The sequence below is a fragment of the Patagioenas fasciata genome, chromosome 8 (genome assembly GCF_037038585.1).
Source record: "Patagioenas fasciata isolate bPatFas1 chromosome 8, bPatFas1.hap1, whole genome shotgun sequence".
In the NCBI taxonomy this organism is placed as follows: Eukaryota; Metazoa; Chordata; class Aves; order Columbiformes; family Columbidae; genus Patagioenas; species Patagioenas fasciata.
In genome coordinates, this window is record NC_092527.1 from 17,678,611 (window position 1) to 17,706,604 (window position 27,994).

Consider the following 27,994-nt stretch of genomic DNA (forward strand, 5'->3'; position numbering starts at 1 on the left):
GACATGTGCAAAAGTCTAAAAAACAAAAAGCAAATATAGGGCTCAAATGTACAGAGATTATGTGAATTAACAACTGACTGTGCTTCAGCTAAGCTGATGTAATAGTCAAACATGCAGGTCAACACATTCTCTCTCACTTGCAACAGGTCGAAGTCATGAACTCTTTTAGGTTCAGTAATTATTTTACTTCTATTTTCACATTCTTATAACTTAGTTCTGTATTTCATCCTTTAAAATATTTCCTCACTCCTAGCCCTTTTTAGTCCAATGGATTTCATTACCATGCAATGGAAATCTCTGCAACTTGAACACTTCCAAACCCTGGAACAAGCAAAATCCGTAATATGCAGTACTTAATAACTCAGTAGTTTACAAATTCATTACCATTCCTACTTGCCGTTTTGCTATTTGGAGTTCCCATCTAATTATAACTATACCTTTGAATTGTGCTTTAAATTAGTTTACCTTTGACGACTTCATATAACATAACCATATCACCTGTCAGATAATGAAACTCTAGGAAAGGAACTGGGGATGGAAAACAAGGATCATCCTCATCTACAAGCTACAGCTGGGCTTTCACGAATTGGGTGGTACCCAACTCTCATACTTCTATCCAGGTAAAAGTCTCAGTAAAGCTGGGGATCTGAGAGCAACCCCTGCACATCCCAAGTACTGTAGGTAAAGGTGTTTTATCTGCGGTAGGACACTTGAAAAACAAGTTCTAAAGGCTCTCCTCCTTTTAAACAAGGTCAGCTCTTTACAGATCTAGGGCCTGAATCAGTATTCTACCATATTCACTTCTTTTATACTCATCCTTAATCTACGTATTTCAGATATCCAGGCAATGAAACTAATGGTGCTGCCATCTCTACAAACAGTAGAAGGGTTATTTTTAATGTCATTTGAATTCTTTACATGCTCAATTAATAATGTAAGGGGTTTTTATGTGACTGATGACTGGAAAACATTCACTTCTTTTCAGGTGAAAACAAGCACAAATCACAAAACATCCCACTGACCTCCAGCCGTTTGATGATCTCTCGTAAAGACAGACTGTTCTCATTTCCTCCTATGAAGGTGGTTGTAGGCAGCTGAAAGACTTTGTCCAAATCTGATTCATGCAAACCATAAAACCCTGCAAAAGGTACATTATCAATTTGCAAAGCAGGGCAAGAGAAAAGCGTATTGTCTCATCCTGATTTAGACGTATTTAAAATTGTTCTGGCTGAGAATATGGTTTAGTAACACATTTAACTATTATGCAGTTTCAAGAGCTAAAATACACAACAGACAAGACTGAAAGACTGGTATCAATGCAAGTTAAGGACTTTGCATAACAAAGTTTAATCTAGACCTCTTAAACGAAGAAAGAAAAAGCTTCTTAAAATTCTGAGAAGTAAATGTATAAAACCTATAATGCACATTACATACAGTTATAGAAACCTATTATACACAAAAATTATGTATGTGTGTGTGCACATGTTAAGAATATTTTAAAATTATAGTTTCTGTGTTTTTAATTTTGAATTCTTTACCTTGGTTCTGGATAAGCTGCAGGCACCCACTTTAACACTGATATGACAGCCTGCACAGAACTCTTACATCAATATAGAATAGTGCTCCATACTCCCTGTTAAATGAATTTTCTGAAGATGAAAGTGAAAAGGCAATTTAAAGATGAAACAATAACGGAACTTAGCATTTAGAATTGAAATCAGGCCACAGGACTGCATTGCCACCACTTTTATTATACAAGCACTGTCAGGAACAACACAGTTTGTGTTTTAAAGATAATATATATTTAAAATAATGTTTAAAATATTTATTTTGTTTTTAATAATAATAATTTTAACAATAAATTAAAATGTTGCATCTGAAGTGATCAAAAAAAAGTGTCTGTGTACCACTGTTTCTTCTTTTTTATACCATAATAGGCTTTTTCAGCATCAAATTAATTCTGGTTTTCTATAGTGCTAAAAACAAAGGGGGGGGGGGTGGGGAAGGAGAAGGGGGAGGGCACAGGATGACAGGGCCTTTAGTGTCATTTGAAACAAAGCAGTACTAAGATCCTATTTTTTTTTCCCCTTTGCTGACATCCTCTAAGACTTCACGGACTTTCCATGTTCTGTCATGCAAAAAACAGAACACGTACAGGAGTGATTTGGGCACACACAGAGCATCTGTGCTTTGTACAGCAGCACCGCGTATTTACTGAAGCATCACCTCATGTTTAAAGAGACACAACCTTATTGAAATCCAAGATTTCCTGAAAGCAATTCCATAACCTGAATTGTGCAGTAGATACACCTGTAACTAGCTGCATTTTTACAAGCAACTCCCAGAAGAAACTTCTTACCTGAAGGTTTCTCAAAAGGAAACCAGTAGACGGTACAAAGAAAACGCAAAGAAAAACCAAACATTAAAATACCTGCTATACTTCCAGAGACCTTTCATAACTTTCCTGCTTGGAACACTTAAGGATAGGCAACATTTGAGATCTGTCTCTTTTATGCTGTGTCAAGACTACGGTAGAAATTTTCCCCTCGCAAACTGAAATATTACCACAGTTACGCTCTCAGACAAAATGCCCCATCTCATCCAGTGGTCTAGAATATTTTTCCTATCCTCATGAGCGCTTCAGTACGACACGTTCTGACCAGTCACAACACTCCATACTGAATTATCTGTAGACTTTTGTACTGACATGCTAGCAATCACCCATGCTCCAAACAAATTATATTTACTCAGTAAATGTCTAATGTATTTTCTAGTAGGTACTTTCCTTTAATTAAAGCTGACAAACTTCAAAGAGAACCCCTGATTTGTGTAAGCACCTCTATTTACAGTCTTAAGCACTCCAATGCCTTTACATGATCAAGGGCCAGAAATGCTTCTTTCCCTACCAACAGAAATAGAAAACACAGCAGCAAAGAGGCAGTAGATGTACTTACAGAAAAATTAATCAGAATGTGTTTTATCTATTACTTGCACTCTGTTTTATGCCTGGTCCAGAAAGCTTCCCTACCTATCAAAGAAAAATCAATTCGGTGTCTTTATCAAGTAGAAAACCACCTTTTAAATAAACCAGGTAGATTGAAGAGTAGAGAAAAATCAATCGGATGTTTCTCTATTCAAGCAGAGAGGAGCAAAGAAATTGATCAGTGCAATTTCTCAAAGACATGCCCTCTTAGCAACCAGAACAACCTTTGCAAAAGCAGACCTGAGCGTATCACACTCCTCCAGCAGGAAACTAAAATGATCACCATTGGATTCTATAAACAAGTAAAGAATTCTACAGTTTCCATGTTTCCTTCTGATAATTTCAAATACACTTCACATTATACAGACGAAATATGTATCGGAGGCTAGAATTCAAATTTGGTATGAAATTTACCCTAAGTTCCTCTATCCAGCATTTTGTTTGTTGCTTGTTTTTCCTATTGACTAGCTTTCAGATGGCCCCCGTCAAAACAAGCATCAAGCATAACGGTATAAAAGTAATTTACCAGAATCTTAGACTAATGTATTGATATAGTATTAATTTAATTATTAATTAAAAGATCTGAGCTTTCTATAAGGTGTTTATAATCATCATTCATCAGAAGGTGAAGTCACAGGAAACTCACCCGTGATCTCAAAGTAGAAACTGCATTGTCCTGAAATTTAAGCCTCCTTACAGATGCCCAAAGAAACTATTTCATGATACCAGCAAACAGAAAAGGTAGAAGCTTCCCTGAAATGTCTTATTAAATCATTTCATCCCAATGAGACAAAAGAGAAAAATTACCATTGCAAATAATAAGGCATACAGTGTACGCACCAAGTTTATCGATCGTAGTGATTAAGTCAGATGGAACAAACGAATCCAAGTCCGCATCCAGAATTCCAAGGGGATCCAGCTGAGCCACATGATGGCCACGGATCTGAAAAACAAGGAAAGCGAGAGAAAAACGAAATCACACTAAAAAAAGTCAGACAAAGGGAAAAAGTCACTGATATCTCTCCATACTACGCATATCAGCCATCAAGTCAAATAAGCGAACACCACTAATGTCACGAGTGGGTCACATTTCCCAAGTTTTCCCATAAACACAGGAAGCAGGTGTTACATCTCTGGATAAGTACACTACTGCTATTAAAAAATACTGAATACACATCAGAACATAACTTTTTTTTGGTCTGACATACAGTTTAAACTGGAATTACACTGAAGATTGGGTAAAAGTAAGAAACTACTACAAGTCTATAGATCTTATCATTTGCTAATTCAGTCATTTTATATTTTTGCCCGAATCCTCCTTTCTGCACCGGCAGAATACTAAAGCTGACCTAGAAAATATATTGGTGCTGAAGAAGTTTATATTGGAAGTGAAGGGATCACTCTTCACGAGCTCTGTTCCACATCAGATAGCATTTTTTTTCCTTCATGAAATTTCAGGAGTTTCACCTACAATAAAATTGACATTCAAGATACCAAAGAACACAAATTCAGTGGGGAATTCAGTAAGCTTTCAGTTATCGATACAAATGGTGTTAATGCATGCCACAAATTGCTATAAACTACTGCCTTACATTAACATACAACATTGCTACAGAAGAAATAACTAATTGACTCAACAGAGCCACAAATAAAAAACATTTTTTGTATGTCTCTTGTGCCTTATTCTCATATACTGAATTAGCTCATTATAAACTTTTTATAGATTAACATATAAATATTTTCTCATTTTTCTTTTTAAGGACAAATTCAGATCACCTGGGTACAATTTCATTCACACTACTAGCATCCTAATTATCTCTGAAAAAAATTAATAAACTGCAATATTAATAATGAATTGCATCACAGAGCAATAGACAGTGATTAAAGTGTAGTTCATCAAGAAGTGACTTGTAAAAAACATTATTCAAATGTTCTATATTAGCAGGAGAGTTCCTAACAAAACACCTTCTGCTCACAAGCAAACAGAAATACGGCATCTTTTTAAGAACAACTAGCCCTGTGAATTCAGCCTGGCCTCTGAGATTCTTTGCATCTCATGAATCACCAGTAATAAAACTCTGACAGGCCAAATGATGCCCACGGCAACATCTGTGCCACCTCATTGTTTCCAGCAGCACAAAGTCTATCTGACTGGAACTAAGCAAACAATTCTGTCTCAAGTATCATCAAGAGGAAATAATTCACCTCCCTAAGCCACATCTGCTCTGCAGTACTGGTAGGAAGAGGAAAAAGATCAGTAAAAACACCAAAACCCAGAAAAGCAAAGCAGTAAAGTGCTGTGCCATATTACACTCCAGGAGCGGTTTGATCTTTAACTAAAAGACAGTATTTTCCTCAACATCAAAGTATTTTTCAATAACTTCCACTTCTTTCACTGGATACAGAAAATAGTAACAACTTCAAAAAATCAGAGATCAAGCTTGTGAAAATACATGCATGGAAAATTTTCATCAATTGCCATAAATTTCACTAAATGCAAGTACACACTACCTAAATCTAGACTTTAAAAATTATATTTTCTAGACATAGATTAAAAAAAAAAAGAAACCTATGTTATAAAAGCAGCCTCAAGAAATTACTTTATCTAGACTCATTTTTTTAAGCACACACATTTCACTGGAAATCCTTCTTTCAGTGTGTCTGAAGCTCTGCATTAGAAAAAGCAATAGATTAACTGTCTTTTCAGAAGACCAGCTCAACAGACCACAAAGCAGTTTACCACAAAAACCATAAAACACTGACAGGCTTGAGAAATGGAAATTCTGTATCCTTCTCCATTTCATTTCATTATCAGGCAAAGGAAGGTCACAAATTGATTGTGTCCCTTCAACACTGAATTTAGAGGGTATTAAATACCTTTTAAAAACAGCCAGTTGCCTTAGGTAATCCTCTTTCATTGTTTGTTGCAGATACACGGGTGCCTGCCATTTCTACAGACATTTCTGTTCTATCACTTGAGTTGACCAGCACTCTTTCAAACACAAGAAACAAAATGGCAATCCCTGAACTGTCTTCAAGTAAATGGTGTCAAAGCAGCCTAATATTCTCCAATTTTCTCTAATTCTTTAGCGAATTTTTACTACAAGCAAAAGTGAGTGGGCTGAAGTGGTTGTTTTCTACATAGCTATTTCTAAGTAAATTTCACATATTCTTTCTATTCACAAACATTTCTACTCTTTTACAACACCTCTCCAACAGTTGGAATAACATGGTTCATATCTGAATCAACAGTGACAATGCGATGTGTACTGAAAAGGAAAAGGTTTTTTCAAAAAAGTTCCTCTTCTATTCCTCTGATGATAGCAAATGCGACTTAAAATTCTTAGTGCAGGGCAGAAAATATCCACTCAAGTCACTGTAGCAAACTTCTTGGAAAGCAACATACTTACTAAATAAAAAAAAGAGACAAACTGGAATATTTTGCTCAACACAGATCTACATGTTTAGTGGGATTTTTTTGTTGTTGTTTCACACTTGTTTTAATATATTTATTTCAATAAAAGGCTTAAATACAAGTCTAATAAAAATGTTCAAACTTGTTTTACACTTAGAAAACTTCTACCCAAAACCACTGTACTATTTCCAAAATCCTCCCCCTTTTAGAGGAAAACAGGAAATTAGACTAAATTTCTTAATTTGATAAAAAGGTTAAAAATCTGAGTGTGAAACAAAGTCAACTTTGATGAACAGTTCTCTAAAATAAATTTAAAGCTGACCCCAACTCAGTACTGTCAGCCTCCCAAAATTCAACTTCTGGTTAATTCATTTCTCCTCTCTCTTTTTACCTATAATCCTGCTCAAACCAGGAATCTCAAAATTCACACTAGATATATGAGAAGGCAAGCACATTTCCTGCTTTCTCAAATAAAGATAATAACCATAATACAAACTTTCCCAGAGGTGAAGACAGACTTGGATCATGGAAAAGTTTGCTGTTGAAGAGAGGCAAAAGTTCTTATTTCAGTCTGAATCCAGGTCCTCAGTGTTCAGACACTGTGCAAGGAAGAAAAGACTATTTTGGATCAGAAGCAAGACAACAGGCAAGAGTTAAGACCAGAAGACAAATAAGGACATAGAAAGGAAAAAAAAAAAGGTTGTTTGCAAAGGAGAGGTCCTCCCATGCCCACCCCAAAGTACACTTACTTGGTATGCTCTTATCAAAGACTGCACAGCAAGGTGATCTTCAACAAGCTTCTCAGTTTTACCCAGTGTCTGGGCCAGGCCATGGCTCTGAAGAAACGATGCCTTTCTTTCCAACTGATCTGGTGGTTGGGGATCACGTGCCTGGCTGGCATTAGCATTTTGGAAAAACAAATCCCAGGACTGGACATATGTACAGAGTAGGAAAGAAGGAGGAAAATTTATTACTTCAAACAAAAGTCTCAACCAAAATCAGCTCCTTCAAGCTGCAAATGGCACCTCAGTACATTACAGTATGAAGTACCACTAATAGCCAACAAAAAGAGAGCACTGATACACCTACATCTCAATAGCAACTCTGCGTTTCATTTACACAGAGCCTTCTTCATCTCATTTCTCACACTGAGCTTGTCTCCAGCACATATGACTGCAAAAGTACCTTTGTACATTATTCATTCACACAGCTCTTTTTAACTGTGATGTTTATTCAGGCAACCAGTAATGGGTATGATATTATGCTGCTGGTAAAGAGGTATCAGCCTATAAAACTGAAAACCTTAATAAATGAAATTAATTCATTCCTTTAATGATACTTCAAGAATTTATGATACTTCAAGACACTCACTGAATATGCTAAACCAGAATCAGTCCTTAAGGGCCTTTCTGGAAGGAACTGTTCAAAAGCAATTACAGCTTTTCGGAATGAGGCTTTTGGTCTAAGATCCTTTCCTCACTAACTTAGGTTACCATACTACAAAAGAAATTATGGACCTGGTTTCAGGTGCAAGTCATGACTTCAGAAGAGTACATGTTTGAGAAACTAAATCACAACAAATGAAATATATTTTTATTTCTATCTGCGCTTTTACACGTCACTTTCTCCACATATGCCCAGATCTGGTTTTCCTGAACTGTTTCCATTCTCATGAGGTAGTCAGGTTAGAACGATATTACATGTATGGATGCCAACAGACAGCAGCAGAATAGGATAAAATATCTGACATGCTTATACCCAACAGAGAACAAAGGCTGCGCTAGCAGGGGACTAATCAATACTTGTGCTTAGCTCACAGTTTCCATAAAAGGTAATGAAAGGTCATAAAACATCCTTCTCAGTTTGTTTAACTTAGGAACCAAAGGAAGCTATTTCAAAACTTTAAAATATTAGTGACTAGAATAGAAAAACTGTAGAAGTTAAATTTCATTTTGTACAGTGCATGTTATTTACCCTGGCTGTGAGCCTGGAATGACAGTATTTCACGACCCAGTACCAGAAAAGACAAAAAGTAGCACAAGATTTTATTTTAAAAAGAACACTACTTAATATATTAATTACAGAATCAAAATGAGCAAACAAAAAAAAAATCAAAATAATGTAATACCAGCACTACACAATGGAAAAATATTTATGAAATTCTGTTTCCATTAACAAAAAGTCTTCACATTGAAATTTCTACAATCTTTAAGATGTTCAGAAACACTATGAGAGGGGAAGCACGCAAGAGATAAATATCACCAACCTTCCAAGTTAAAGTTATGGAACTGGGAGGACTCATCAAACCTGTTGGTTTCTCGGCCACTACCCGAGAAACACAGCTTCAATGCACCTCTCTCCCTTCTTTGTTAGTACAAAGCTGCATTGATACAAGTACAATAAACTGACAATTTATCACCTTGTTCTTACACAGGCTTGATCTAAACATACTCTAACTTTTGTATGCCATGAGAAATTAAGGCGTTCAGATCATGCTTGGTGGTCAGTTCCAGACACACATTCCTGCTCCCTTCTCTCATTTATCCTCATTTCCTCTATTCTTCTTACTGCAACACCTTGCTAGCTGCACTGAGATTAGAAGTCTGAATTGACAAACATCCTATAAATTGTCTACAAGAGTCTATTAGTGCAACTGTATTTCCTCTGGTATTCTCTCTATACACCTTCTTACTCTGTACTAAGAATAGTGTTGTTATTCCACACCTACACAGCAGCAGGTCGGAGAGTTTGCAGATTGCAGAGAGTGAAAAAACAGATGCAAGCCCTTCATGTTACAAATAAGGTTACTTAGACTGAAGAAATTATTTTGGCAATACACAGTTATTAACTCTCATTAAATTAGGAAAATCCAAACACACATTTGGATTCATGACAAATCTGACATTTGGTATTCATTCAATGTTTTAATACAGAATAGGCTTTGCTTATGTTGAGGTTCCTTCCTCACTTTTTCCAATACCATGATACACCTACAATGATGACAATAACTGCTCCTTTGTCGAGTTAAAATCTTTTCATTTAGATGTAAAAGTAATCAGAGCACAGTCCCAAAGAATTTAATATGTTTTTGGACAAGTACTCTGCTGAGACAGTTGCTAACAAAATCCAACTAGACATGCCCAAAACAAATAAGCATAGGACCTTTTCTTCATTCAAAATCACAAATATAAAGAAACATCTTCAAAATGTTTACATCTGAAGAAGCAGCCAGCTGGGACAGAAGGAACCCACACTATTTTTTCCTATCACATTTTTGAACTTATTGATTCGTTGGGCAGGCTTGACATTTAATCAGAGGGGAGGGAAAATATATCATTCGGCTACAGAAAATTAGTTTTTTCTAGATACACATCCATCAAAGCCTTTAAAAATTTCTATAGCATCTTTCAAGATTGATACCAGATTATAGTCTTCAAGTCCTGTGTATCAATGTCAGTCTTAGGCAACAGCACTTGCCATGTGACTGAACAGGCAGAAGACCAGCTTGGTCTTACAACAAACTTGCAGTTCTCAACTAAATTAGTCAAGATCTTAAAAAAAAAAAAAAAAAGGTAGAGGAGACTTATAATAGAAAAACACATCCGTAAAAAATAAATTGCTATAGTGATACGCAACACACTCCTTTTTTTTCTTGTCAGCAAATCTATATTGTAGTTATCTACTACTTTCTCAAGTAACTTAATACAATTCAAGTGATTCAGTGGCAATATTCTACTCTCATATAATAAACAGTGTTGTACTTAGAATAATAAGCAACATATGCGTTATCTTGATTTTTTTTCCGTAGTGACATCACAATATTTATCAACTGCAGTGAGGACAGAAAAGCCTTAGAAGGCACATACTGAGCATCACTACATAACTTAAAAAAAAAAAAAAGAAAAGTAAAAACAAAACAAGGCCGCCACACTTTTTCCAAGCATGTGAAACAAGGAAGTGATTACACACTCACAGCAGAGCAGTGACATACAGGATAACATGGCAGGCATCCTGTACTCAATATCCAACCATGCAGTTTTGTAATTAATCTTCTGATAGTAATAACTGAGCCTTGTCAAGGTTCTCCTTTATGATCTATGGCCCTGACACCGTGCTTCAAGGAGAAATAATGATGCCACGTCATCTTATTCTAATTGTTGCTTTGGCTACTCCAAGGATGGGCAATTCAAAAGACAAGGAAAAGCAGGAAATCATCAGGAATGGATTTGCACAAAGAATAAAAGCTCCTATAGATACAAACACATATTCCTTGATATTTAACTATGCTATACACAGAAAGGAAAAATTCTTAGAAAAAATGCTAGTAACACTGAATACACTCACTGGAACATGACACACATATTTCAAAGTTTGAAATAAGCATACATGGGAAGACATGTCCACTCAAATCTTCTGAGAGGGAAATTATTTGAGGAGCTTTGATTAATTGGAGTTTCTAAGTTAAAATAATAGAGTATTATTTCTAAAGCCCAGGAAAAAAAAAAAAAAAAGCTTTTTCACCTCTTTTTCACCTCATCAACTAGAAGGAGGCACATCCCCTCTGATATGAAGAAACAAAGAAACATGAAGAAAAAATAGAAAATAAAGATGAAAAAGAGGAAACAGTGTGTAATGTCTAAATGCCTAGCACAAATGTGCTCTCTAAACCATGCTGGACATACTGGATAAAACGACGAAATATGAGTGGCCTGCAAAGAGAGTCAAATTATTAACAATACCATAACCAACACCACAAAAGCCATTTCTGTCTCGTGACAGTATTTTCCAGCACTTTCTGTAGCAGGAAAAAAAAAAAAAACAGGATGAGTTCAACTCTCAATCTTTTTAATCTGTTTTATTAAAGCCCCAATTAAATAATTTCTGTTGACAAATATCTTGGGTAGATATTCACAGCTTTCAGCCAGTGAAATGAAATCGTTTTCAAGAAACCAAAAATTAATTTTGTTGATGAAACAAAGTAAAATTAATTGATATCATTGTTCTTCCCCCCTTTCTTCTAGACTGTGGAAAAAAAATATATTTAGTCAAGAGTAGCTATAAAGCAATTCATTATGTCCATCAGTTGTATTCTTTTAAGCCTCATAAACCAGGCACACAGTTAATTTACTTCAGTTCATTACTGTTGTAAGTATAATACAGTTAGTTAACTTGGAGAAAAATTCACACATTTTTAAAATGCTTCTTGAACTACCTGGGATCCACTCCCTAGGTCACACCCTACTGCACCAAGTACATTCACATTTCTCTGTAAACTCATTCTGTTCATTTGTTAGTTGCTAAACAACCTACAAACTGCAACACCGCATCAGGAGCTACCACCCAACTGTGCCTGAACTGCCAGACGAACGGGCTAGTCTTTCAGAAGGATTCTTAGCGTTTCCACCAACCCCTAAGCACCAGTAGAATAACAAACAAGTCTAAATTTAGCAGCAGCCGTTGCTCTTTGCCGCGGCTGGGCTCCCAGAGGGGCACGGCCCGACACCGGCGGGGCCGTTCAGCACCCTGGTCAGCTCCAGGCCGCTCCCGGCACGGCACGGGGCAGGGTTTGCAAGGCCTCCCAGCAGCAACACTCACTCTGCTGTGAAGCGCCCGAACAACAAATGTAATTCTTCTTAAAGGAAAGAAGGGGTCAGAATTAAGGGGTCAGAATTAAGGGGCAGGCTGGCAGGGGTGATACTGTTGTAGGTGTCTATTACAGGCCACCAGATCAGGCTGAGGAAGTTGATGAGGCCTTCTATGGGCAGCTGAGAGTGGCCTCACAGTCACAGGCCCTGGTTGTTGTGGGTGATTTTAACTTCCCTGATGTTTGCTGGAAGGACCATTCAGCCAGCCAGCCGCAGTCCAGGAGGTTCCTCCAGTGCATTGATGATAACTTCCTCATGCAGATGGTGGAGGAGTCGACTAAGAGAGGTGCACTGCTGGATCTCATCCTCACTAACAAGGAGGGTCCGGTTGAAGCAGTAAAGGTTGAGGGCTGCCTGGGTTGCAGTGACCACGAGATGGTGGAGTTCAGCATCCCGTGTGGCAGGAACAGAACAGCAAGTAGAACTGCAACCCTGGACCTCAGCAGGGCTAACTTTGGCCTTTTCAAGCAATTGCTAGGGGAAATCCCATGGGCAAGACTGCTTGAAGGAAAAGGGGCCCAAGAGAGCTGGATCGCATTCAGAGACTGCTTCTTCCACGCTCAGGATCAGAGCATCCCCACACGTAGGAAGTCCAGGAAGGGAGCCAGGAGGCCTGTGTGGTTGAATAGGGATCTGTTGGGTATGCTCAAGCAGAAGAGGAGAGTTTACAGGTCATGGAAGCAGGGGCTGGCCACTTGGGAGGAATATCAGGCTGCTGTTAGAGGATGTAGGAAGGCAGTTGGATAGCCAAGGTCTCCTTAGAATTACAGCTGGCGAGAGGGGTCAAGGACAGCAAAAAGAATTTTTTCAAATACATAGCAGATAAAACTAATACCAGAGGCAATGTAGGCCCACTGATGAATGGGGTGGGTGCCCTAGTGGCAGAAGATACAGAGAAGGAAGAATTACTGAATGCCTTCTTTGTCTCTGTCTACTCTGCTGGAGGCTGTCCTGGGGAGCCCTGTACTCCTGAGACCCCGGATGAAGCCAGGTCAATGGAGGAGTTTGCTTTAGTCGATGAGGACTGGGTTAGGGAACAATTAAATAGTCTGGACATCCATAAATCCATGGGTCCAGATGGGATGCATCCGCGGGTGCTGAGGGAGCTGGCTGAAGTCATTGCTAGACCGCTCTCCATCATCTTTGCCAAGTCTTGGGAAACGGGAGAGGTCCCCGAGAACTGGAGGAAAGCAAATGTCACTCCAGTCTTCAAAAAGGGCAAGAAGGAGGACCTGGGTAATTATAGACCGGTCAGCCTCACCTCTGTCCCTTGGAAAGTAATGGAACAGCTTATCCTTGGTGCCATCTCAAGGCATATCAAGGATAAGAGGGTCATTAGGGGCAGTCAGCATGGCTTTACCAAGGGTAAGTCATGCTTGACCAACCTCATAGCCTTTTATGAGAATGTAACAAGGTGGATGGATGATGGCAGAGCAGTGGATGTGGTCTACCTTGACTTCAGTAAAGCCTTTGACACAGTCCCTCACAGCATCCTCACAGCTAAGTTGAGGAGGTGTGGTCTAGACAATAGAGTAGTGAGGTGGGTTGCAAACTGGCTTAAGGAGAGAAGCCAGAGAGTGGTGATCAATGGTGCGGAGTCTAGTTGGAGGCCTGTGTCTAGTGGAGTGCCTCAGGGGTCAGTACTGGGGCCAATATTATTCAATATATTCATTAACGATTTAGACGAGGGAATTGAGTGTACTATCAGCAAGTTTGCTGATGACACCAAGCTGGGAGGAGTGGCTGACATGCCAGAAGGTTGTACTGCCATCCAGCGAGACCTGGACAAGCTGGAGAGTTGGGTGGGGGATAACCTGATGGAATTTAACAAGGGAAAGTGTAGAGTCCTGCATCTGGGCAGGAACAACCCCAGGTTCCAGTATAGGTTGGGAAAGGGACCTGGGGGTCCTGGTGGACAGCAGGATGACCATGAGCCAGCACTGTGCCCTTGTGGCCAGGAAGGTCAATGGCATCCTCGGGTGTATTACAAGGGGGGTGGTTAGTAGATCAAGAGAGGTGGGAAAGTGTAGAGTCCTGCATCTGGGCAGGAACAATCCCAAGTTCCAGTATAGGTTGGGGAATGACCTATTAGAGAGCAGTGTAGGGGAAAGGGACCTGGGGGTCCTGGTGGACAACAGGATGACCATGAGCCAGCACTGTGCCCTTGTGGCCAGGAAGGCTAATGGCATCCTTGGGTGTATTACAAGGGGGGTGGTCAGTAGATCGAGAGAGGTCCTCCTTCCCCTCTACTCCGCCCTGGTGAGACCCCATCTGGAATATTGTGTCCAGTTCTGGGCCCCTCAGTTCAAGAAGGACAGGGAACTGCTGGAGAGGGTCCAGCGTAGGGCAACAAAGATGATTAAGGGAGTGGAGCACCTCCCTTATGAAGAAAGGCTGAGGGAGCTGGGGCTCTTTAGTTTGGAGAAGAGGAGACCGAGGGGTGACCTTATTAATGTTTATAAATATATAAAGGGTGAGTGCCACGAGGATGGAGTCAGGTTCTTCTCAGTGGCAAACAATGATAGGACAAGGGGCAATGGGATCAAGCTGGAACACAAGAGGTTCCACTTAAATTTGAGAAAGAACTTCTTCTCAGTGAGGGTAACAGAGCACTGGAACAGGCTACCCAGGGAGGTTGTGGAGTCTCCTTCCCTGGAGACATTCAAAGCCCACCTGGACACATTCCTGTGCGACCTCACCTAGGCGTTCCTGCTCCAGCAGGGGGATTGGACTAGATGATCTTTTGAGGTCCCTTCCAATCCCAAACATACTGTGATACTGTGTGAAAGGCTGAGGGAGCTGGGTCTCTTTAGTTTGGAGAAGAGGAGACTGAGGGGTGACCTTATTAATGTTTATAAATATATAAAGGGTGAGTGCCACGAGGATGGAGCTAGGCTCTTCTCGGTGGCAAACAATGATAGGACAAGGGGTAATGGGATCAAGCTGGAACACTTAAATCTGAGAAAAAACTTCTTCTCAGTGAGGGTGACAGAACACTGGAACAGGCTGCCCAGGAAGGATGTGAAGTCTCCTTCCCTGGAGACATTCAAAACCCGCCTGGACATGTTCCTGTGCGACCTCACCTAGGCGTTCCTGCTCCAGCAGAGGGATTGGATTAGATGATCTTTTGAGGTCCCTTCCAATCCCAAACATACTGTGATATTGTGAAGGTTGTTGCAAGTCGATGTAACTTAAGTAAAACAAGATGTCGCCACACATGCTCCTTCTGAATAACCTGATCTGTTCAGTGTCCTCAGAATAAAGGGTTAATATCAATCTGTAGCACCAACACACCATGAGGGCATCTCAGAAATTAATGCAAGGCATCCATTGCTAATCTGCTCTACACTGGTGGGAAATTTAGCTAGCAGTTACATGATAAGGAATCAAAGACAGATGGGTGAGATGAGCCACCCTTGGAGAAGATCTCTTCAGTACAAAGTCAAGGCATAACACTAAAGAACTAAGATCTATCTGTTGTATGAATAACATTCAGTCTTCAGAGATGTTAATCCCTATTGTCACCTTTCAACAAGACTCAGTGCATACACAATATCCACAAAAAAAACACCTAAAAAACGGCTTTTTTTTTTTCTCCTTTCCACTCCCCACTTCAACATGCGTCACTTCCTTGTGCTCTAGATAGATTATCAGACTCACAGCAACAACTTCTAAGTTGACATTTTGATCTATGTGCCTCAGGAATAAGGGAATACACAACCAATTTGGTAAACATTTTGGGCAAAAGTCACATTACTTCTCTAGAAAATGACTTGTCTGTCTTAAAATTTATCAGACTTCTCATCAGCTTCTTAAGTTAATATACACACATCACCATAAGAAAGCCTTCCTTGACAGCAGAAAGCTTGTTAAAAAATAAGTCTCTGGATTTTGACCACGAGAAAGGATTTGGGGAACTGATTTATAGTTTAAAAAAGGCAAACAAATGTATGTCGCCTGGAGAAAGAGTGGAGTTACAGAACAAAATACTTTTCAAGACACTTAAGAAGGCTTTTCTGACAATTTCAGACCCAGTTCTAAGGTTGTAACTTCCACAGCTACCTAAAGGGAACTGAACATTCAGCTCCTTCAGACAATTACCTTATTACAATAAACCAAAAAATTAAAAGTATTTTAATTCTTGAGTCTTCCTCCAGATGTAACGCATTACCTAACAGACTGCTCGAACAGCATTTCTATGGAGGAATGCTTAAAGTTTCTGAGCAGCTTACTATTTGTGCTCTGGACTTCTCATTCTCTCTGCTCAGCTCACCATGCCTATGACTCCTCTGTATTTTTTTAGCTGCAATATCACATCTTACAACAATCAATATGTAGGAAATTAGTTTCATATTTTTCATTTCATATGAGACTTTCTTCTGGATTTCTTATAAAAGGAAGTTTAAAAAGAAGAAAACTATTCCACCCTTAACCCAATATTATAATTGCAGTCTAGTTTTAGACTTACCTTATGTACGCTTTTAGGGTTTTCAAGCCACGCATAATACATTTCCTCCACATAATTTGAATTACTCCCACTCAGGAATGGTTCTGAGGTTCCTGATGAAAAATACCGTTGGCCATGTAAAAATACCCTTCTGGTTATATATTGCTTTTCCAGAAGTTTAATGCCATGCCACTTCAATGTAGCCGCAAACACCTTCAGATGACTCATGTTTGTTTATTAGACAGAAGATCCAACTCTGTTAACAAAGACAAAAACAAATCTTATCAGAAAAAGAGCCAACAAATTGCAGACACACTTCAGCTTCTCAGTGGAAACTGGGTTTCATGGCTAGAGTGCTCTTCAACAAAGCTCAGGCGTATGCACAAAGTTTTCTACAGGAGAGAGGCCACTCCATGACTGATGGCAGAGCCATGCTTACAGCAGTGGAACCATTGCTGATGGCCACCCCACATCAACCAGCTCACCTCACAGCTTCTCTAACTGATAACATCATCCTGGTTCCTAAAGCAACCATGATACCACTTGTACCACATGCCCCCTGCACCCTGGCTCCCTGGGAACAAGCGAGTCTGCTCATCATTGACTTCTCCAGAGATCTTGGCAACCATAACCGCTGTCTCTCAGTAGTAGAAAACTGTGGCCTTTTACCAAGTCAAACTGGGGTAGGTTCCATGAACAGCATCAACCTTAAACCGTGGTTGGAAAAAAAACAAAACACCTGTTATCTCAAATTTACACCATGAATAATGCAGCTGACAAAATAATTTAAAAATGTTATTTAAGTGTTTATATTGACATTAGCCCTCAATCAAACACTGTTACACTATGAAAAGGCTCAGTTTAATCTGCTTTCCTAACTAGCAACTTTTACCTTGCCCTTCCAATGAGCTTTTTAACAAGGAGAGCAGATTCCCTGTAATTTTAAACACAATGAGAAAAACAATAAGGGTTGAATCTTGGGAATGCTGACCACCATCAGCTCCAGTGCTAGCAAAGTGAATCAAAGCTCACCTTCAGAATAAAAAGAACTGATGTAGCTTACAATTAGACCAAAAATAGTATAATCTTAATGCTGAAGTTGCTAAAATTGCAAAGGAATACCAATATTGTGAAAAGAAATTGTTAGTTTTGTTTTCAGTTTAGAAGTATTTGGAAATCTACAAGAACATTAAGGGTAGGATACTAATTAAGAGGAAGAAAAATTCAGATTTAACTCTGAGGTATCTCTCATTTGTTGTCCATCTAGATAAATAATTTGCGTGGTTAGAAGATAAAATCCAAGTTTTTGTTGTTCAGAGTGACTAGCTGAACAATTGCTAAAAACGAAAGTACTGACCTGACAAATAAACTTTAAAGCATTTTAAGAATGGCACTTTCATTTTGAGTCATCGATCAAATTATGTTATCTATTACATGCAAAGATTACTTTATAATAATCTCACTGTTTTTTCCTCTTGCCCTTCTCCCTCAAAAAAGGAGATATATGGTTATAAAATTCCTAAATTTGGAAGGAATAGGAAAAGCTGTATTTTTCATCATCCAATTTAAAAATTAATATTGGTCTTAAACAAACAAACAAATAAACAAAAGGTTCCTACTGAATAAAACAGTATTATTGCATGCTCTTCTCTGGCATCCCATTTTTAACCTGACATTTTTAACTCAATATCTATTTCGAAAGCTGCTGACTGGATCACTTTCCTAGTTGCTGACTTCAACCGCATCATCCCAGTAGTGAGTTTCCTTCATCACACCAAATTCCCTTGTCTCCTCTTTCAAGCCTTCGGCAGCCTTTCCACTCTTATCCTCCAGCAGAACCAACGCCAAGTTTGTAACACCAGCTGCCCCCATCCACTTCCTGAACTTTCCAAACAATCACTTGTTCACATTCTCCATGGTACCCAGACACACGAAAAGTAATCTCCAAAGGGAGCACCACCAAAACTAATATAAAATCCTCATTTAAACCTACAAAACCTCAAAACCACACACTCCTCTTCCCACTTGGCATTTTCAGCAAATTGGCAATTGTTAGGCTCCTAGTATGCTGAATCCTCTATACATTAGCATTATTTCTTATCTACATACATTCATTTGTCATTTCCCATTTCACAGATTCAGAGCTTATTACAACACCGATTCCCTCCTGTGTCAATGGCCTGCCTATGCTTAGGGCTCACAGGCAACTGCAGGAACATAAATACTATCAGCACCATTTCAAAAGCAAGTTAAGTCCTGCAAAAGCTCAGAACAAGAGAGGCAATACTGACAGAGTTAATATCTTGTCTGCATACATTATTATCTTTAAAATGTAATAGCATTATGTATGCATCATGTCATTTTGCAAAACATGATAAGATTTCAACATGTTATAACACTAAGAACTGAGATGTCACCACGGCACTTAGGACTTGTGCCCATTCTGATTGAAATTATTATTCCAGCCGTCTTATTCCATGCAAATCCGACTCTACTACCAAACACCTGCAAACATACCTCAGGGGTGGACACTCATTCATAAATGGTTACCTACCCTCATTTAAGGTGCTTTGCAAAAAGCTGGAAGAGAAGGAAACAGACACTACATTTTGTTCAGTTTATCGTACTACAGCTGCAAGCTTCTTAAGTACAAGTCATTTCATCCTCTTTCTTCCTAATGTGTCTGCCTGAAGAACACGTAGATCTTTCCGCTAGCAGTTAGCAAAGAATGCATGGCAAAATAATGACGATTTCTCAGGAAGATTTTAAAATGGATGTAAATGACATAATAATTAATAGAAATAAAGAGCTTATAAGTGGTAGCAGTCACTTCCCTCCAGTTCCATTTAAACTTCAAAATGGGTCAGAGCCAAACTTCAAGCTGTAACTACTAAATATGCAACCTGTAAGAGCAGATATGAGCTGTGTCCCTCCTGTGAAGATATAAAGATCACAGGTGAAGAAAATTGCTATCACAGGCATTATTCCCATCTCATGAAAAAGTAATGCCTACATTTTTATGCAGGCATGACACAAAAATGGGCAAAGCCATGAATCCTGTAATTCCTGTCAGATTTCAGATACAGATTCATTTGACTCAACAAAACTGACTTGTTCCTAATTCTCCCCTTTGCACACACTGCTCTTCAGCACAGATGTCAGCTGTCAGCAGCTAAACGAATTGGAGACCACCAGTGTGATCATAGACCATTCCAGCCCACTCAGCCTTGAGACTGTCAGTCAAAAATCAGCACATAGAAGTCAGAAATAGTTAGGATTGTTCTACTCTGCTTTGTCTCCTAAATCAACTCTGAAATGAAAACAGGAATTGGCAAGGAATCAAACTGAGCAAAGATCAACCTAAAGGAAGATATTAATTAAATCTCTACCAGAGGTCAAAAATAAGAAAGAAGCAGTGAACCAAAAGAACAACCTGATATTTAATGCACCAAAGCACCCTTAAAATGGTGGAAGTAAACGAAAGCCCTAAGCAGCTGAAAATTTCTGCAGCTGTTCTGCAGTATGGCACGTGTGTCAAGCTACGAGCTAGCTTTCACCCTGGCACTTCAATTCTAGAAGGGACCTAATGTCATGGACAGTCCCGTTAATTATTCCAGCCGTGTTTCTAGAGGATTATAGAAGCATAAGAGACAGCAAGACACTTCTGATAGCAAAGTGTTTATCTGGCTTTTCTCAAGATCACTTTAAACATAAATACATTGCATAGGCTAGTATCTCATGAATCAATATCCCCCTGGTATACCCTTGCTGAGTTTCTTAACGCACACATGAAGTCCCGTCAATAATGCTAACATGTGTTCTTCATGCTCTGCAGAAGTTGCCATTAATATGTCTGGCCTACATTTCACAAAATTGCTCCTTGATCCACTAACATGGTAATTTTCTCCTATATTCCCAGTACAACTCAGTCCTAAAGCTTTTCTTAAGACTGAATAAATCTAATAAAACAAGACTGACAGGGGAAAAAAATGGATGAAGATAATAAAGTATCTCAAAATGCCTGTCATGGATAACTGAAACTAGAGAGGCATGGAATATCTTTATCCAGTAAGACTACTTCAGGAATATATACCCCCACATGCTAAATGCTTCTTTTCCTTCCAGCACAGGTGTGCTACACCATATAAAGAAGCTTAACTCTCCACCCAAAAAGTTGACCTGGAGAAAGTTTACAAGCTGTGTGTTCACCACACAGCGTACACCGTAAGTCCTGGGCAATGGAGTGATCTCCATGCAATAATGATACCCGACACATTATCCCTCCCTTAAAAAAACGCCTTCAGCAGGTACCAAACATCACCACAGGTTCTCAGCTACCAAAACATTGTAACAGAGCAGGTGGGAAATATCTGGAAGGAGTCAGATTTATTCTTCTGCCCCTGCCCGTCCTTCCACGGCCAGCCCGCAAACCCTGTCACGCCGCTGTCCTGCCGCCCTTGCCCGCAATGCGATGCCGGAGCCAGCGAGGCTGCCGCGGCGCTCCCGGCTGCGGCGGGGCTGAGGTACCAATGAGCGAGGCCCAGCCGGGCCGCCTTCCCCCTCACCGCCCCCGCGCCGCCCCGCCAAAGGCCGCGCTCCGGGGCCCGGCGCGGCCCCTCACTGCCGCACGTCAAGCGGCCCCAGCGTCCCGGGCCCTGACCCGGACCGCCCGGCGTGCTCACACGGGCCGGGCCTGGCTCCGCCACGCCGCCCACAGCCCCCGAGCCGGCTCCGGCCTGGCCGCCAGGCCCGCCGCCCCCCGCCCTTCGCCGGCGCCGACAGACCTGCGGGGGCGGGAAGCTCCAGCCCGTCCGTGGGCAGCGGCAGCGCCGCCTCCGCCCGGGGCACAGGCCGCGCGGGGAGCGCCGGGCGGGACCGTTACCTGCGTCACGTGAGCCGCGCTCTGAGGTCACGACGGGGCGGGGCCGCTGTCCCGCGCACCGCTGCACACAGGAGCGGCCGCCGCGCCCAGGCCCCGGGACACGCCCAGGCCACGCCCCCGCCCCACCGGTCGCCCGCAGCGCCATCGCAGGGTCGGCACCTGCCCGGGGCCGCGGGACATCGCGGTGCCGGTGAGCTCCAGGTGAGCTCCAGGCAGGAGCCGGGCGTGCCTGGAGCTCCGGGTGCCTCGGTCACCTCTCCCGCTGTGCTGGGCACCAGCAGATCTGCCCGCAGGAAGGGAAAGAGCATGAAATGAGCATCCATCTTCCAGAGTTCCAGGCGGTTGCCAAGAAAACTGGTGCGAGCAGCAGACACCTTTGCAGCTGCACGGGGTGCGGCACCGCAGGGACTCGGAGGCCTGTGCTTCACCTCTTGCACCGCTCCAGGCCCACGGAGGTACAGGCACAACTCAAGGGATCACAGCGTCATACCTCATGTGTACATAGAATGTCCCTCGGTCATCCCTGCCCAACAATTTCATTAGAAACAAAGTATAAACAAAGGCACCCATCAGAGGAACAGCTGTGAAGGGAACACGGAAGGAAAGCTCATCTGAAGGACAAGTTGTTCACGCAACTCCTGCACAGGAACGATTGGAAGCTCCATAAAGGAGATGTAAGTGTTCCAAGGACACTTACACTTCCTCTCCAAAATTCGTACAAAAAGCAGACTGAAAGTAGCAAACCTTGACAAAATCACTGGAACTACATTTGAGTGAGTTATTGTCCCAGGTTACGTGGCCAAACATAAAATGCAAGACAACACTGTTTTAAATGTTCCTTTGCTGGCAGAATTCTTATTTATATCTTCCAAGTCTTCTGTCCAGGATGTCTTCAAATTACAAATGTCCATCCATTTTCTGTAATAATTCACAACATGACATACTTGTTATTTACCTGCTCTTAATCAAGTTACACAGTAAATACAACCAAGGTCAATCATCTATAAGAACATTAAAATTGGTATTTCAGATAAATATTGATGCCATCACATAGTTACCAATGTTTGATGATTTTCTAGGTAAATAATAAGATACAAATAATGGGAAAACTGGGCATGCCTTAAAAGGAAGGAGGAGAGAAAGAGAGCTATAATTTTTGTGCTAAGGGTATACTGCAAAAGTGAGTTTATCACGGTCAGGTGAGCAGAAATGGAAAGTAAAAACCTTAGGAAGAAACACAACAGGCTTCATCTGGGGCTTTGTCACCTAATGGTCACACAGATTTTCCTGAGGCTTATTGGTTGTTGTTGATTAGAGTAAAATTAATTTATTCTAGATTAAAAAAAAATGCCAATCCTCATATAAATAAATAAAAAGCCTTATCATTATCTCAGCAGCTTTCCTAGCAGGTGTGCACCTTCAAGAAATTGGTAAATACTGCAAAGTGAAGGACTGAATGATTTTGTGTAAACGTTTTTGTGCTACAGTATTCAGTGCAGGGAAGAGACTGCGCAGAGACAGGGCACAGGAGGCTCTGGGGACAGCCCAGCCCAGGGACAGTGTTGGTGGGGACCGTGACCGCCACGCTGCCCGGGGAGGAGCCCACCCCCCCTGCAAAACACTACACGGGCTGAACCAGTTACCTCCAGCTAGCCAGATGCTGGCTGAGCCTTGTGGCAAGAGGTGAAATATTGTTAGATGCTGCAGCTACTAATTGAGTTTTAACCTTATTATGAGCAGACAGAAGCCATCTTTAGAGCAATCACATTATGCTGACTGAACATAAATTCAATTAAAAATGAGAGTGAGGACAAGCAGACGTCCCCTCTATTTCAGAGGGAAACCCACATGTCAAATCCGGCTCTGAATACCATTGCAGAGATCAGGGTAAATATGCTTGGATAGACAATAAGACATTACAGTATGTTTTAAGCGCTTCTGTTGTTCCCTGAAGACTTTGCCCAATTTCACATTTATGTTCTCTTTTTTTTTGATTCTTCGCACAGTGAGAATTTGGGTGCTTGAAATAGCAAAATACTGGTTTATTGTGCTTTAGAGCAACTCCAAATTTCTCCAATATTTGTTGTAACTGGATTTCCCTCCGCCATCTCCCGCTCAGCTTTTGTTGTGTGCCCCGTCAGCTCTTGCTGTACTGAGGTGTTGCCGTCCTGCTGTTGCCTTTCCTTCAGTTGGTGTCAGTTTGTCACCTGTCTGCACCTCTTAAGCCATACCTCCTTGCCATCCGTCTGCCCCCGTGATGGACAATCAGCTATTTTCTCTTTATACTAGCTTTAATTCTTCGAATTTCCAATTACAATTCACATTTACCTGCCCATTTGTGTCCACTTGTATACTTACCTTTCCCTCCCAGCACCCATAGGGAGATATATACATGAGCTTTGCTTACTGCTAAACTATCACACTTCAAAATTGGCTGGAATGAAAGTCCGTCAGTGAAATTAAAGAAAAAATGCAATTCGCAGAAGACACAGAGCCAAATTTGCCAGCTTGCTTAGCATTGTTCTCATGACAGCTCTGCACTGAATAAGTATTATGTGTCAAAGAAGTTTTGCACCTCATAAAATGTATAACTCAGGGTAGTCATGACAGTACCCCTGACATGCAAGTCAGATGTGAAATTGCCTGTTGTGCTGAAAGAAAAACTGCCTCACCACAATTTATTTCTACATTTATCTGTATTTTCTGTAGCATGTCAGAGTGAATCTGGCATGCTTGCTTTATTTTTGCCTCCTTTATGTCTTAACTCAGGCATGAGTTGACAAAACTAGAACTAACCTATTTGAACAAACCAAATGACACCTTAGCAAACTAGAACCAAGCTGTTTTTGGAAACACACCGTGTTGCCCACTGGGGGCACGATGTGCCCCATCATTTGTTCTGGGGTATGGTGCTGCACAACTCTCTGATGCTTTGCCTCTGTCTTCACTTGGTTTTGGTACATCAGTTTTTCCTGCCGGATCAACAGCTACTTGCAATCATCATTGCAGTTCCTGTGGTTAATTGCCTCACACAGCCCTCTCTGATGACAGCGTGACTTCTCAGTAGGCTTGATTCTTCAAAGGGTAATCTCATAGGAGGTGGTCTGGGTACAGGATGAGATAGAAGGACAATCTCATTAATAGCTTCCCCTCCTGAGATAGATACATTTATGTATTTTTGGCAACTCTTCATTGTCATTGGTAATGTAATTCCACTAGAGACAATGTTTCCCAGAAGTTGTCTTAAGCCAAGCACAGGAACTCCACTTTACTTTGTTTCCCAATGTGTTTATTATACATGAGGATGTGTTTATTACACATGAAGACCACAAACTAACATAGGTTACAATCTGAAGTATCATCTCTTCTTAAAGCAAGGCAATTTGGAAATGGTAAAGCATCCTCTCAATTTGAGGCTAAAGATAAATGCAATGAATGTCCTATGGGCTCTGGTCATGATATTTGTTTAATGTTTAAACTTAATACTCAAAAACCTTAGAGCATCCTAGACCAAACAGCTCCAACAAATTATTCAGTCACTTTTCAAAGGGAAAGCTTTAGGTTTTTTACTGCTTATCCAAGATAGCGCTAAAAATCTCTATAAACAGTAGTAGAATAATGGCATTCACTATTCCAGCTGGGATTTGCACCAGTTTCTTGTGCATGTACATTTTTCCTCCTTTTCCACAACCATCTCAGTTGGAATTACCATGAAATTATTTGGCGGACATGTGCTCTGCCAGACACAGGAGCCTTTCCTGGGCAGGGCACATCACCTGGGGGGGTTGCAGCTGCTTGGGCCCTTTCCTCCAGAAACGCTCCACATCTAGAGCAGCTCACACAACAGGAGGGTAACCACAAATTCTTGCTTTGAGCCATATGCAGCACAAGGAAGACTTTCTCCACCAGCCCCATCCCAGCACTCTCTGCTGTCATCACACACCACGGCCTCCCCTGCAGCATCCCACCTCCTGCCCGCTGTTAAGCACCCTGCACTGTCAGTGCTCCACTTATGTCCCTTAGTGTGAAACTATATTAATTGTAAACACACTTTTCAGCCTGGAGTTCATACCATGTTTTCAGGAGGAAGCAAATTACATTTAGCAGGCACTGGCAACTGCCGAGTGCTGCCAGGCAGTTCCCCTGGCAGATTTCTAATTCACACTTCCCTGGGTTTTCTCCGCAGCTTTTGGTTTTATTCTAGGAGACCTATCTGCATTGAATGGGAAAATATTTTTTGGTAGCGCTAGTACAGCTCTGCTTTGAGCTGCTATGTAGCCAGGGTAACAGTACTACATTTTGTGCTGAGCTTATTACACTGCCTGAAATGACACATGCCTAGGCCCTGGTGGAAGTCGTGTTTGAAACAGCACAGCACGGTGGCTTCATGCTGATGTTCTCAATATTGGGCTCAAGTGCGTTGCAGCATCCGGGAATACCCTTCCTGGATACTTCCCTGTAGTAGCTACACTGACACATTGAGCACATTTTACTACTACAAAGTCAATAGATGAAACAATCACCCTAATGAATCAGCAGCAAATTTCGGCCCACTTCAGTGCTTTCCCCCAGTTTCTTCTATCTTCCTTTTTTTGTCAACTGGTATTGTTTATCAGGCTTTTCTACCGCCCCAGTCCTACATGGGAGAAGCATATTAATTACCTCCGACATTTCTTGCGCCAAAGTTAACATGGGGAATTTCACATGGGTTATTTTCATTCCCTTTGCTTGCCAAAACCTAGGCTTTGTGTGCCACAAGTGTCACTAATATCCCTGACTTCCCAGAATAATCCTCCCACGGTAAAGGAGACATGGGCTGCTGAATGCCTGAGGACCGGAAATATAAGTCCCAGTTTTACACGGCTGCCTGTCTTGGGCAGGTTGAATGCGAGGCAGCGAGGAGAGCCAGCAGCACACTGGGCTGTGCCGACAGCAGCACAGCTGGTAGCTGGGGGGAAGTGATTCTGCCCTTTCCTCAGCCGTGGGTACAACCGGGGAGGGGGCAGCAGGAAGGCAGAGCCAGGCTGCTCACAGTGCTGTACGGCAGGAGGATGTGAGGTGGTGATATGGGACTGGTTCAATCTAGATACCAGGAAAACATTTTTCACCCAAAGGATAAACAAACACTGCAACAGGGACTCAAAAACATGGTGTATCCTCCATCCTTGGAGGCTTCAAGATCCACCTGAACAAAGGCCTGAACAGCCTGGTCTGACATCAGTGTTGATCCTGCTTTGAGCAGGAGTTGCCCTGGATGACCTCCAAGATTCCCTCAAACTTGACTGAGGTGTCTATTGTTTGTACCAGTTTCACAGCAGAAGTCACATCGAATCTAAGGTTAATCATGCAACCATTATCTGGTCAACAGACAAGCTCATATTGATAGTTTTATATGGATAGCTTCTATCTTGGGTTTAATTATTCTCTATTATAAAATTTCAGGCTTTATTGCTCTGGAGAAAACAGTAGCTTAGAAGTACGGAGTGTTTTATTAGAGGATCAAGATCACTGAAGACTGCTGCTCAACTGATTCTGGACAACAGGTTATTTTCAAGTGACTTTATTCTTCAAACTTATTCCTGGGTAGAATTTAACTGCAGGATCACATTTGTCTGGCCAAAGATGTTAAGAGAGAGACAAGCTAGACAATAGAACCGAATGAAAATCAGGAAAACACAACTTCTACCTGACTGTTTCACAAGTCTTTCCTAATAAATTAGCCCACTACGACTACGAGAATAAAAGCAACTGTTGTAATTATTTCCCTGATATCTCACTGTACTATAACTAAAATCTCAGAGTAAAAAAAGAACTACAGCATATACAAAGCAGCAAGTGAGTCAATAAGAGAGGCAGGTTACATTTGTTATATTATATAAAGTTGAAATTAGCAAAAGCATGAAACTTCTTTTGTCCTAGCATTTTAATGGGAAGTCAGTACAGTGAGAGGAGAAACATGAAGTTTTCCCACTGACTGTGGAAGCGGATCACCACTGGCACTGCAAAACAAGCCTGCCAGCATTTGACATGTGGCGATGGACGAAGCGCTGCCAACTGCCCTGTCTTTAACCAAGAAAGAATTGAAAATACTATTTTTTGTTTTTTACCAGTGAATTAAGAGACAGGTGCTAGAAAACCGTTTTCAATATTTGCAGGTGTTTCATAAGAGAATCCTAACAAAAATAGGAACAATCTTTATTTTTGATAGTTTTCTTTTAGCTACTTCCAAAATGCACTGTGGTTTTTTTGATTGCTCCTTTAGGTGAAAATAAAACATGAAGGTACCCTGACATCATCATACTCAATTGGAAAATTATCCTCACCTCTTATTCTATACCACTGGCTGTGTTTTCTTCAGGAGGATCTATTTTGATTTTTAATGCTATTTATCCTGATGAGAGAATGTGTAATTATCTTCCCACTTATTTATTTTCTTCCAAAAGAAAGAAGACGAGACAGTTCTCCATCAGTTAAAACTTCTGGGGTATCTGAGATTTGTGGCTCTCACTGAGAGTAGCATTTGCTAATGAAGCTTTTGAAGCCACAGTGGCCGTGTCTGATTGTAATTGCTGAAAGGTGACTCTTGAAGAGGTTTATTTGCACTAATCAACACCATGTTGTG

General features: G+C 40.9%; 1 protein-coding gene across 4 annotated transcripts in view; it reads right to left on the reverse strand.

Annotated features, from left to right (window-relative positions):
• OGDHL (oxoglutarate dehydrogenase L) overlaps nt 1–21,393 on the reverse strand; it is a 58,870-nt gene extending 37,477 nt beyond the window's left edge. For 2 of the 4 annotated variants that reach the window (XM_065843333.2, XM_065843330.2), the window contains exons 1-5: nt 21,275–21,377; nt 16,512–16,746; nt 7,148–7,327; nt 3,824–3,926; nt 1,023–1,138 (exon numbers count right to left, since the gene is read on the reverse strand). In XM_065843333.2, the coding sequence (XP_065699405.1) occupies nt 1,023–1,138; nt 3,824–3,926; nt 7,148–7,327; nt 16,512–16,718 (606 nt within the window). In that variant the 5' untranslated portion in view covers nt 16,719–16,746; nt 21,275–21,377. Of the gene's footprint in view, nt 1–1,022; nt 1,139–3,823; nt 3,927–7,147; nt 7,328–16,511; nt 16,747–21,172; nt 21,237–21,274 lie in introns of those variants that run through there. The other 2 variants (XM_065843331.2, XM_065843332.2) reach the window with 2 other exon arrangements.
• Nucleotides 21,394–27,994: the final 6,601 nt, after the last annotated feature.